At 39.9% G+C, this 13374-nt stretch overlaps 1 protein-coding gene across 14 annotated transcripts in view; it reads left to right on the top strand.

Annotated features, from left to right (window-relative positions):
- The window catches only part of Magi1 (membrane associated guanylate kinase, WW and PDZ domain containing 1), a 692255-nt gene that overhangs the window by 661162 nt on the left and 17719 nt on the right, over positions 1 to 13374 (top strand). For 4 of the 14 annotated variants that reach the window (XM_017796611.2, XM_008827121.3, XM_008827123.3 and 1 more), the window contains exons 15-19: positions 1232 to 1315; positions 4490 to 4581; positions 5991 to 6183; positions 8497 to 8790; positions 11993 to 12196. In XM_017796611.2, the coding sequence (XP_017652100.1) occupies positions 1232 to 1315; positions 4490 to 4581; positions 5991 to 6183; positions 8497 to 8790; positions 11993 to 12196 (867 nt within the window). The remainder of the gene's footprint in view (positions 1 to 1231; positions 1316 to 4489; positions 4582 to 5990; positions 6184 to 8496; positions 8791 to 11992; positions 12197 to 13374) is intronic. The other 10 variants (XM_017796610.2, XM_008827124.3, XM_017796614.2 and 7 more) reach the window with 7 other exon arrangements.

Raw genomic sequence — 13374 nt, 5'->3', positions numbered from 1 at the left:
TTTAAGGACATTTTAAAAATAATAACATGTAGTCCTGATGGAATTCTCTCCCTATCCTTTCGTAATAAAATAAGCAAACACTGTAGGAAAATTGAAGTAACAGTACATTAATTACACACATTTTCCCTTTTATGTTGAAAATAACTTTTGCTTTTATTGACATCCTTGTTAAGGGCAACGTAAAGATGAACACATAACTGACCACCTTCCTTTCCATGGTCGAGATGTTTAATATAGAAATACCATCCTCTCGATTTGGCTAACTGCCAAAATAGCAGTGTCAAAATGAATCAATCTGAATTACAGATGTGTTAATGAATCCCTCTGAAGGATTTCAGTGTTTAATTAAAAATAAAGACAACCATTGAAGTCCTTTAAAAGCCATGTTGCCTGTTTTGTATTTTCTCTAGATAACCTACCAGTTGGGCCCATGTCTTTAAAAATGACATGATGTGGTCTTATTAGTAAATGTTCCGGTCAGTTAGCTCGTATCCAGCAGCGTTTACTGAAATGAAATTTCTGCCTGTTTGTAATATACCTTGAAAAGTAAACAGCCAAAGCTGTCATATTATAAACCTATCCTTTAGAGAGACACGCTTACAAGTTTAACACTGGAAACTAAGCTTTTTTTTTTTTATCACAGTGTATTTAAGGAGTGTATTTCTGGATTTTAAGATATTTATAATGGTTCCTATTTGTGTGTTTGTTCAGATTTGAGAGATTCAGTGATTGCATCTCCAGTATAAGCGTATGCAGGTTTGAACTGCCTAGAATTCACCAAGGCATGTTTTAGTATAAGAATAATTTCTATCAAGAACCGATATTCTCCTAACTGCTGCCAAGCAGTAGTGCCGCAAATATGCTTACATTTTTTCTGAAGACGATGAGGGTTTAGACATCCTTCTACAGCTCATGACAAATTGAAGCAAGGTCATTCAAGATTGCGTGCTTTAGAGTCTAATTAAACATAAGGAGCCTAAGATAGTAACAGGAATCACAGGAAACTCTCTGTGGTTCAATTAGAAATTCTAACTTTTTGACAAGGAAAGCACCATGTAAACAAAAAAGAAAGTGAAAAGCAGAATCAAACTCTAGTCCTTTAAAGCCCATAGCAGCCATGACTTGTATTGTGAAAGTTGAATCACACATCCCTTATCAATCATGACTAAATTAAAATGAACTAAGAAGAATATACATTAAGCTTTGCACAACTGTGAAATTAATATTCCAGCTATGTCACCTTCGCCTGCATCGGGACTGAGCAAGGGTGAAAGAGACAGAGAAATCAATTCCACGAATTTTGGAGAATGTCAGAGTAAGGATCTGCTGTAAACGTGTGTTTCTCCATTATCATTCATCCTGTTTGATGGTCTCATCAGTCTGGGGGTTCTGGGGAGAAGTCCAGGAAAGTGAGGGAGGATAAAAGTTCCATGCGCATAAACCAAAGACAATGAAGCTAGGAAGTGATAGGCATGTTTTCACAAAGTCTGTGATGTTGTGTCTGTAGTGCTGGAGACACCAGAGTCTGGTGACTCCCTTCTTGCTAACTATCAAGGAAAGTCTTTTGGCTCCCTTGTTAAATTGCCACTGCCATTACCAAAAACAGATTAACTACTGAGATTGTTTGCTCTGTGAGGATTTAAAGAGGAAAACAACTGGTCGGACTTGGCGGCGCCTGCCTTTACTCCCAGAACTTGAGAGGCAGAGGCAGGTGAATCTTTGCGAGCTTGAGGCCTACCTGGTCTATCTAGCGAGTTCCAGGCCCACTGGAGACCCTGTCTCAAAAAAGATGCAAACACCTGGAGAAGAACTACAAGCTCCGCAAGATTGACCTCTCTAAAATCCCAGTAACAACAATGATAAAGTGATAGTAGTGTCAGGAAGATGGCCCCGTCCTGCTGCTTTCGAAAAGTATAATTCTGTCCAGAGTAGAGAATGAAATGTTTTGGGGAGTAATTCCTTATCTCTCCTATATGAAACAGCATCACAGGAGAGAAATTTTTGCATCTCATACTGCATTTCAAAACTGATTCACCCACCACCAATACTCATATCTATTGAGTAAATGGTGTTTAGTTGGTGGAAAAATGAAATAGTTAATATACTAAATTTAAAATACCAAAACACTTTCCTTGTAACATGTCTGTATTGGTGTTTGTGTCTGTGTTTCCTAGCTCATTGTTAATGTCTTCAACATCCCAAGTGTCACAGGGCATCTAACTTTTTAACATAAAAGTCTTTAAATAAATGTGTCATTTTCCTATTGATTCTTGGAAGGAAGCAAATGCTTTTTTCTGGTGGACTAGCTTGGTAGGCCTCAATCTTTTGGCTTACCTCCCCATACCATGATGGCTGCTGACAGCTAATGTGCAACATAAGGCAGAAATGTGCCACATTTTGGTGTCCCTATAGGATGGACAAATGTTACTGTGTTAAATGATGCTGAAAACGTTGGGTCTGGGCTGGAGGTCCTTGTGGAGGCCCTTTCATTGTTCACAGAAAGGCCTTGAGCTCAACCACTTCAGATTGGCTCTGCCAGCTGCTGTGTGCCCAGTAGTCTTTCAGGGTACTAATTCTCCTACCCTGGTGAACCAAAGACAAAACATCCCTTGATTTAATGTGTTGTTTCAGTGAGGCAGTTAAGAGCAAATATCGTTTACCCAGCTACTCAAACAGAAGATTATTGCTACTTTAGTGTGTCCAAGAAAACATTAGTGTCCAGTTTTTTGTGTGTGCATGTGCGTGTGTGTGTGTGTGTGTGTGTGAGAGAGAGAGAGAGAGAGAGAGAGAGAGAGAGCTCTATGATATACCTGAGATCATCTTCTTTGGTATTTTGCAGGTTAGCTTCAGTGATTATAATAAACAAGAATTAAATTTTTAAAATCCACTTAGAGTCCCAGAATAAAGACAGCTTAAGCAAAATAGCAGATTCAAGATCTGGCTTATACTTACCTGTCCCTTTTGTTTCTCGCTTGGTTTATTCATTTACTATATATCTTAGGCAGGTGAGTCACTAAAAAGGGGCATTTCTCCCCAGTGTGAGTCCCATAATAAAGACAGCTTAAGCAAAATAGAAGATTCAAGATCTGACTTATACTTAACTGTCCCTTTTGTTTCTCTCTTGGTTTATTCATTTACTATACATCTTAGGCAAGTGAGTCACTAAAAGGGGGCATTTCTCCCCAGAGTGAAATCTAAATAACCACTTTCTTCTCCTTATCCCTTTGTACATAATTAGAGAAGACAAGAATTAAATTTTCAGGCTTACATACCCCTTCAGCCCAAAATACAATTAATTAAACAAATTGGAAAGTATTTAGAACAGTAATTTTAAATTTCCTTTAGGACTCACTGCAACTACAGTCTCCTTAAATAAAAGTTTTATCACTTTATAGATTAGAAAACACCTAGAGTGTTCATTAGAATATTAAATAAGAAGGAAGTGAAAGTAACCCTTTTATTATCTTGGTATGAAGTAACAAAATGTGTTACATGGAATGACTGTGTACAGTGAACATTTTCTTCTGAAAATTACCTCTCTCTTAAAAAGTGAGAGCTTTATTTTAAAGCGCTAGACCATTACTGAAATAAACATAAAATAGCAAGTTACTGGATAATAAGTTAATACTTGTAACATTTAAATATTATAAGCAAATTAAGAAAAAAGCAGTGATTTTTAGCGATGAAGTGTGGTTAGTTGATAGAGAACTTTTTGTCATCACTTGATTCTAAAGCTGTAGAATCAAGGTAGCTATTTTTTGGCACTAGTATTGAAATTAATTTAAGCTCTGTATTTGCAAATACTAGGGTTTTGTTTTGTTATGGTGCAGGGGATTAAACCCAAGGCTTTGTGAATGATAGGCAGGTTCTCTACCCTTGAGATAAACATCCCACAGTCCTTGAGAGCATTCTTTTTTTCAAAACTGATCTAATATATCAAATTATTGGTGTTGCTGATATTAATTATCTTAGCAGGGAAGAAAGCAACTCAAAAATAAGTCAGAAATGCTTTTTATCCCAAGCCATAATTCTTGCTCTCTAGTTGATAAAATATCAAGTCATTTAATGGACTTCCAAACTCGCAGAGCCAGCTTCGCAGGAGGGGACTCTCACTTCACATGAATTCTATTCATGGACACCTGCCTTGCCATGTAGCACATGGTGATTTTAATTTACTCAATTCCCCTTGTAGCACTACTGAGGAGAGAGGTCATTGCTGATTCCTGGCTTAGCTGACTATGATGTCATGGACTGGATTAGAAATTATCAGACAGTGATGGTTCTTTGAAGATCTACAGAGCTAGCTAATCCTACTGTTTACTTGTGCCCAGTGTTGTATGCTGTTACCCATCCAGATCCTTTTGTTTTGTTGCCTGTGTTAGCATTTATCTGTGCATGCATCATCTGTCCTGGTCCTGTAATTGTGTCCATCTTAGAAGCATGGTCCCCTCTCCTGTGTAAGTGAATAATCTTTCTTCCCTCTCTGCAGTTCCAGATTACCAGGAACTGGACATCTTCCTCTGGAGAAAAGAGACCGGATTTGGATTTAGGATTCTGGGTGGAAATGAGCCAGGGGAACCTGTGAGTCCTTTGTCTCCTACTCTCTGCAGTGCTGTTTGCTAAGGCGTCAAAGCAAACTGGTACAATGCAGATCACCAGGATTGCAGTCCAGCTAGGTGTGGTCCCTGCTCTTTCATCTTGAGCAAAATGGGCCTCATGCTGACTTCTTTTTTCTTGAAGCAGAAGGGAAGTGATTTCTGCTGAAGTTTGCCTTAGGGTGTGGTGTGGGCCTAGAGCATCTGGGGAACCTCATTGAGGACAAAGTAAAAAGGTGACAAAATGGGGTTGGGCATTCTTTAACAAAGCAGTGACCTCAACCCTGTGGTCAATTCTGTGGTATCTGCAGTAGATTCACACACAGGGGAATTCTTTAGGCAGCACCTAAAATAGATTCAAGAAAATAGTACCCTGTCTTTAAAAACATAGAAAAAGAACCCTGAACAAGGGTCTAGAGACAGTGAATCTCCTGGACCTCAGTTTCTCTAACTGTATAGTAAGTTCAGTTTAACATCACAGGGTTCTTTTGAAAGGAGAACTAAAGAATGTTGTTTCCTTTGGAATAATACATGTTATTCACTGAGCAGTTACTCTGTGCAAGGTGCCCTGCTAAAGGCTTGTAACCTTTGGTCTCTCCTTTATCCATCATATTCAACAATGTATTACCACTTTTCAAACCAAAAAATAAAAGCCTTGGAAAGGTTAATTAACTGGCCCAAGGTCACAGCTAGTAAGTGGAGGGACTGAGAAGGACCCAGTTTGTTCATGTTCTTAGCCACTGTTTTTGTCCAAGCACTTTATAAACTCTAGATGTCAAGTAAAGGAAATTACAGCATTATTGTCTACTGAGAAGACAAAGCACACACAAATATTTAAGCTCACGTATAGTGAATGGCAAAACAGCAAGACACTGAACATGAGCATTCCTCTGTCTCCAAGTGCTGAAAGACTGCAGAAATGGGCCTGTCTAGCCAGACTTCACTTCCTTTTTTTATTCATTTATAATCTTTAGTGGTATTCCCTATTGCTAAGCAGATAGTACTAGACCCTTAGAGAAAAGTCGTATTGATATAATTAGCGGAGCTTAATGAAAGTAGAGTTCTTAATGTAGAGAAGAAAGGAGAAAAGGTCTTATCAATAAGGGGAATAAAGTGATTCATTTCCGTAGAGGGGAAGAAGAAAAGGTGCATGATTGGCAGATCACAGATAAACATCAAAGAGCTGGCTGCAAGAAATAGTTATTCTTTCCGCTGCTTAAAAATTGCTGCAGCACCCAGCACAATGCCTTATACAGAATGGGTGCTTAATAAATGTTTGTGGTGTGCATGCAGATATGAATGGATGAATTGAATTATTCCCAAGGATGTATGGGCTATCAGTCTGATAGTAAACCAACAGAACAATGTTTCATCCATCATCTAATTACTCAACAGATTTATATCGGTCACATCGTACCACTGGGTGCTGCTGACACAGATGGCCGCCTGAGGTCTGGCGATGAATTAATCTGTGTGGATGGAACACCAGTAATTGGAAAATCACACCAGCTCGTGGTCCAGCTTATGCAACAAGCTGCCAAGCAAGGCCATGTCAATCTCACAGTGCGGCGTAAAGTGGTGTTTGGTGGTATGTTTTCTGTTCATTCCTTTAGACCCTGCTCTATCACTTTCTCCTCTGCCTTCTTAAGCCTCTATTTTAGCAAATGTCTGCAAATGTGATCAAGCTCAGAATTTCCAGATGGTTTGCTTCTCTCCAGCCCTGCAAAACTGCTGTCATTCAAAAGTACTTTAATGTGCCATTTGCATATGCTCAGCAAAGCCTTCTGGAAGAAGGCTAGCTGAATATACATTTCCTGTGTGCTGCCCCCTCACCAGAACTTAGCCTTCCCCTTCCGTGGATGGTAATCCACAACCAAAGAGGCCATTAGCATGAGAAAAGTTGTAGCTTCTAATTAAAAGAGGAAAATTAGGTTTGGGCTGCAAAATGAGCTAGTGGCGGCGCCACAGCCTGTCATCGCTCTGGGGCTTCAGCCGTGCCTTCCTTTTTCCTTCTCTACAGGAAAGCTGAAGGGAGCTGGTCACTTCTAGGCTATCTCTGATCCCACTACAGTTCTTAAAATACCTTTCAGGCTCAGCTCAAAAAGAACCTTCTTCCAGTTGCCTTCAGTTTTGCAGTCTCTTCCTGCCATGCCATGACTCATAGTTGACTTCTGTATCTGATTCTGCCACGGGAGAGAGCCCTTAACATGAGACAGCCCTTAATATGTCTGTTCCAATGGCCGACCAGCTTCCTGAAAACATGCACCCTAATTGTTCACCTTTGCATGCACCCTCCACTCAAAGTCTGTACAACAGAGTACAGAAGAGAAAGATTGAATGTTGTATCAATTATATTGCTAAAGAAATTGGACATGAAATAGTATGAATTAACTATAGCCTTATGTAACAAATACCTACCAGATAAAATTAATCAGCACCTTAAAAAAATAGTGTAGCTTATTTTAAGTGGTATATAATTAATTATAGAATGAATCTATTAAATTTCAGTGTAAAAATCTCACTGTAGCTATTGAAAATAGTTCTGTTCCATCACAGACTATTTCCTTAAAGTTCATTCATGGCCCTCTAAGTGCAACAGTGGCAGTCAGTTAAAACTTTTTTAGATGAGTTTTAAACTATTTGGCTTCCCAGGTGTGAAATAGTAAGGCGTGATTTCATTTTATTGTTTCAGTTTTATTTTGAAAGTCTTAAATACTTTGGATTTTTAGCATACTGAATCTATGTAGACATTATGCTAAATAGAATACTGTAATCACGAGAGGATGTTGTGTGCCTCCAGTTTCATGAGGTATCTGGAGAAGTCACATACAGAGAGCAAGTCGAATGGGTATTGGCAGGTGCTGGTAGGAGGGATAAGAGGGGAGCCATTACCTAATGGTGACAGTTGACAAAGTTCTAGAAATGGTGGTATGACATTTATACAACAGTGTCATTACACCTGTACCAGCGAGTTATACTTAAGAGCTGTTTAAATATTAAAAGTTATGTTCCACATTTTTCCACAATTAAAAATATCTCTGTGGGCCAGCGAGATGGATCAGTGGGTAAAGGTGCTTGCCACTAAGCTTGACAACTTGGGTTCAGTTCCTGGGTCCCACATGATAGAAGGAGAGAACCATCGCCTCCAAGCTGTCTGCTGACCTCCACATGTGCACCATGGCACATCATTTATTATAAATAAAAATATCTATGAAAGTAGAAGCTTTGGGCAATAGATATGGTCATAGCTACAGCCTTCATGGTCCACATTTTGATTTGGGCACACCTGGTTCCACCTAAGGTATGGGCTATATAGGAGTGCTTTATGACTGCAATGGTGCCTAAATTTAGAAGATGACTAATGCCTCTAGTTCTGTGATTAGAGTAGATAGACAGTTGGAAGCTAGGAAGAAGGCTATCACCTCTCACAGGGTTTTCATAAATCCCACCTTTGGAGAACCTTAAACGTACAATCCACAGACCATCCCCTGCCTGGCGCAAAAGGCAAACACTGAGCAGAAATGTGACTCCGAGGTCCAAGACTGCTGGGGCTGAGTATATGAAACCAAGATGGCAGCCGGCATTGGTATAGCCCATTCCAAGGATCTGCAGCTGATTCCACTGTACAGAGAGGAGTTTTGTCAGAATGGGATGATGCTGCAGACTGAATGACAGCATGGATGTCAACATTGTGCTATCTGCATATACCATTTGGGAATCCTCCTTCCTGGATCCCAACTAAGGTTTTCCGAGCGAGTCTGCTTTCCATCCCTATGTTCCACTTCTGTGAGGTCAGGTGCTATCGTTAGCCTCGTGGTTTCTTAAAGGTGGTGTAAATGGTGGCTGGGCCCATTTTCTGGGAGTTTCAAGTGATTCAGACACATATCTATCTCTCTTGCAGTCCCCAAAGCAGAGAATGAGGTGCCCTCGCCAGCATCATCGCATCACAGTAGCAACCAGCCGGCCTCTTTGACTGAAGAGAAGCGCACACCCCAGGGCAGCCAGAACTCGCTGAACACGGTGAGCTCGGGCAGCGGCAGCACCAGCGGCATTGGCAGCGGTGGCGGCGGGGGAAGTGGCGTGGTGAGCGCCGTGGTTCAGCCCTATGACGTGGAGATCCGGCGTGGGGAGAATGAGGGCTTCGGCTTCGTCATTGTGTCCTCGGTGAGCAGGCCCGAAGCAGGCACGACCTTCGGTGAGTGCTGGGAAGGACTGGCCACGCGTTTGGGCCACACGTCTTTCCTGCGAAGGAAAGACCGCCACAATCCCATTAACACAAGTGCTTTAATGCTTTTTTGCTTTGGGTAATTTCAGTCTTAATTGGAGATGAAGTTTATTTCGTAGCTTTTTTTCCCTTAAAATTGAGTGTTTTCGTTTTTGTTTTTTTCTTTCTGAATGTGTAGCCATGGGCGGCTTAAAGCAAATGTAAGATTTGAGTAAAATTTGAATAACATTCCCTTGGTGTAGTATAAAGGATTGTTTTTGCCAGAGAAAGACTTTGGAAGGATCCTGAGTTAGGGTATCATTAATTAGCTGTGGCCTCAGAAAACCTTAAGGATTTTAAAAGGAGGGAAGTTGTAAAAAAAAATACCTAGGAAAAGTAGAGATGTAAATAGTAAAATAAGGTGTGAAATGCTCCCCACACCCTGTCTATGACCTCTCTCTATCCTTACCTGAGTGCTGTTTACATTTTAAATAATATTTTTATTGTTCCTTTAGAAACACATTAAAATCCCAGTTAAAAGCCATTTGATTTTAAGTTATATACAGGTGTTGGGGGTTCAGCCAAGTGTGGAGAAATGCAATTGCCATATCCAAAGCCTAGCTCTCTCCTGGGTGCCCTAGTGAAGATCAGTAGAAACCCAAAGGACTCTAAGAACCCAGATGAATCTATGAATCTGTTTCCTGTTGCAATGAATTATAGGTGTACATTCCTTCCCAATTAAAATTCCTAGTCATCTCCCAAGCACATTAGAAATGATGGGAGAGAGAAAGGGTTGTGCAGGCTTCAATGTTTATCTCAACTGGCTTGACCACCTAGGGTCTTATGACCCATGGCTTAGGTCACTCCTTAGCTAAAATGAGCAAGGTGCTACTTCCTTAGAACCCTGATCCATTAGAACCCACTCTGTCTCCAGTTTATCTTGGTAAGTTGCTTCCTGCTAAAGTTATCTCCCCCCTAAATTTGTTGCTTGAAAGAGGACAGTCAGGTCTATGCATGTGTGGCTGCAGTAACAGTTGCCCATTACTAACAGTGCTTTTGTGAGCTGCATAAATAAATTTATCACAGCATGCCATACGCATGACCTGACACTGGGCACAGTTTTGGTTTTGTTTTTTTTTTTTGTTTTGTTTTGTTTTTTTTTGGTGTTTTTGTTGTTGTTACTGTTGTTTTTGCTTTAAAATTACTTTTAGAGACCTTTCTGTGTATTTTTAAAATAAAAATAAAGGAACGAGGGAAAGAAATCCACAGGTTTTTTTTCCTTTGTTTTTTATAATCCACAATTTGTTCCCATGTACCCTATGATGCTCTCTGCTTTACCAAAGTTCTCATTTTCCCTTTCTAGAAAGAAGGAACAGAAATGTGAGGTGGCAGGCTATGTGTGGTATAATGAATATTGAATGTTTTCACTCACAACTTGGTCTTTGATTATTTTCCTTTGTTTCTTACAATCAACAAATTCAACTTTCCTTAATACCTTGCATGAGTTCTGAGCTATGCAGAGCCTTTCTTCAAGCCTGCTGCTTCACACGCTTGTCATGCAAGTTGTCCTTGAGCTGAGCTACACCTAAGACCTTGAGTTGGATATACATACATTCCACTATGCCTCCTTGTTGGAGTCCTACTGACAGTTTATTTTCCTTTTAAAATTCTTTAACCTTGACATTACATTCAGTGACATAAACTCAGTGTACTCTACTGAAACTCAAAGGAGCCTAAGTGTGTTTTCCCACACAGTTTACCTACCCTTCAAGTCTAAATTATAATGGAAGAGTCTACACACTTGACTTCATCATCTCCCCTTTCTAAAAGGTGACTCAGCTATGTAACTGCTTTGATAGTTTGGAGAAAACACATTCTAAAAATCTGCATAAGGGACATTGGACCTCAATGTACCATTACCTGAGAATCCCACATCAGTCCTTAAAGCCAGTTCTACCAATGGAGGGTCTCAAGCACACAGTAAACAAGCCTCTGCGGCTCCCTTTTCCTGGTGTTGCTTATTTATATATGTGTTAACTGATAACAAGAAAGATGATGATTAAAGGAATAAGATTGAGGCTAGCTTTGGTTTGGTCCTCAGCCTGAATTCGTACTAGACTTTCAATATGTCCCTTTAAGGGAAATTTTTGTGAGGCAGGAAGATCAGAGCTAATGAGCCACCAGGTCCTGCACTGAAAGCTCATGACATGGTATTCCTGTTTGCCATCAATTGCTCTGATGAAACACTGGCAAACCAGTTTTGGGAAGAAGGTTTATTTGGCTTACAGCTCACCATCCATCTTCAAGGAAAGCCAAAGCAGGAACTGAAACAGAGACCATAGAAAAAAGCTGCTTATAGGCTTGCTCCTCCAGCTTTTCTTATACAGTCCAGGCCCACCTGCGTAGGGCTGGCACTGCCCACAGTGGGCTGGGCCCTCCTCCATCAATTACCAGTTTTAAAATTGCCTAACAGACATGCCTCCAGTTGGATGGAAGCAGTTCCTCAATTTCCCTCTTCCCAGGTGTGCCTAGGTTTGTCTCAAGCTGACAGTAACTATGACACATGGGCTAATTAAGTAAGTGTCAGTATCCAGGGCTTTCTTGGCTCTCTTCTGATAATTTTTATTTTTTCTAAAGCTTTCATCACTGCATATAAAACTAGAAGTGTTAGTTCACTTTGTGTTTTCAGATTGAATTTTTAGTGCTAGCAGACTCTTACGTCTCACCAGAAGTCCAGTGATTATTTTCCTAAATGAAGAAAGAACAAAACATTGGCAGAATCTTAAACAGCAGCTGGCAAAAATAAGTGACAGGAACACAGAATGGGTGAAAACAACACCCCCTCTCTGTGGTTCATGTTGGAGCCCTCAAATAAGCCAATGGCATGTTATTTTGGGCTCTTGAGACTCAAGTTGCCAAATATCCCAAATTTTGTCATTGTTTTAAGTAAGGAAGCTGGGGTTTTGCCATCATTTTTAAATCAGAAAAGGACTGTATCAGGGCAGTGGCTTCTTGGACGCCCTGAGTATTGCCAATGTTTTGACCATCAGCTCAGCGCTCTCCTTTAATAACATTTGCTTAATGCTTTAATTAATTAACACTTAACCTTCTCTTTCCCTTTTCAACCCTTTTTCTCCTCCCTTCACTATATTCCCACGTAACTTTAAAACAAAATTAAAACTCAATATCAAAGCAGGCAATGCATGTGTGGCTATGCCTCACAAAATAGGTCGGATTATTGAGGGGAGCCCTGCTGACCGCTGTGGCAAGCTGAAAGTAGGAGACCGGATCTTGGCGGTAAATGGATGTTCCATCACCAACAAATCCCATTCAGACATTGTCAACCTAATCAAGGAAGCAGGAAACACAGTTACCCTCCGCATCATTCCTGGGGATGGTAAAGTATACCTATTATCTCTCTCCCTCATTCCTCCCCCCATCTCTCTCATTAGTTTTCATGAATTGAATGGCTAATTTAGAGGCAGCTTTATCCACCCCTAACTGCACATACTCATCAAACAAACCTCAGCCATTGTTACTAAACCGTTTCTCACCCTTTGATCTAATTAATCATCTAGCCTCGTGACCCTGTCTTGCTGCAGATATAGAAATTGCAAAAAATCTCAACTTTTTCCAGTTTATGTTATCTTTGTGCTATCCTTGTCTTCAAAACGATAGAATAATTTTCCTTTGGGAAGTGAAGATGACCTGATTATCTAGCTTGGAAGCATTAAGGATTTTTCTAAACAATCACTGAAATGTGATAATACAGTTAGTGACATCACAATACCTAATGGCAATTAGAGGCAATACTGATTTTTTGGAAAAAATGGAACTTCAGTGCTTTTGATTTAATGAGTGACTCCTAGGCCACAGCCCACTTGATTTGTCTATAATTTTTAGATGTGGATAATTTACTTGACTGGTTAAATTAATATTTTTGTTCTGTGATATCATTGGCAGTTCTGTCTCAGGGGATATGTGGGTAGTATGTGCTAAGTATCCTCCGGTGGTTGAAGGCTTGGGAGGCTCCCAAACATCCACAGAGCACAGAACAGCCCCCACAGTAGAAAGGAGACCAGTATAAAAATATCAGCATTCCTATTTTGTAAAAATGAAATTGATATGCGAGTATCAGTATGTATAAGTTGCTTATAGACTTAAATTTTCAACATTGATCCCATTCTTAGCCAACTTTACCTCAGAAAGAAATACTTGTGCCAAAATATTTAACTGGTTCTTTTTTTCATTCTTTTCCATCCATACACACTATAAAATAAATTACATTCTGGAACTCAGTATTTTTCAAGAGAAAGTGTGCATAGATAGTATGCAAAAACTCTATGCCCCATATCTGTAAAGCCAGATTTTTTTATTTTAAAGTCTGTCACCAAATGAATATTTGTATATGCTGATAGAAAATGATATTTGTGGTTCCAAATTTGAGCAATAGTTGGTGCCTTCTAGAAAAAGTAAATTTTAAAACCAAACAGTACCTATTTGAAAATTGTTCTAAGAGCAGAGAACTTTCTCTTCCCTAAAAATATCCTATAGTAATTGGGGGGGGGGGGCCCA

The sequence above is a fragment of the Nannospalax galili genome, unplaced genomic scaffold (assembly GCF_000622305.1).
Source record: "Nannospalax galili isolate Female #2095 unplaced genomic scaffold, S.galili_v1.0 scaffold1051, whole genome shotgun sequence".
Classification (NCBI taxonomy): Eukaryota; Metazoa; Chordata; class Mammalia; order Rodentia; family Spalacidae; genus Nannospalax; species Nannospalax galili.
Note: the sequence above shows the minus strand (reverse complement) of the source record. Positions and strands in the feature narration are given on the sequence as shown.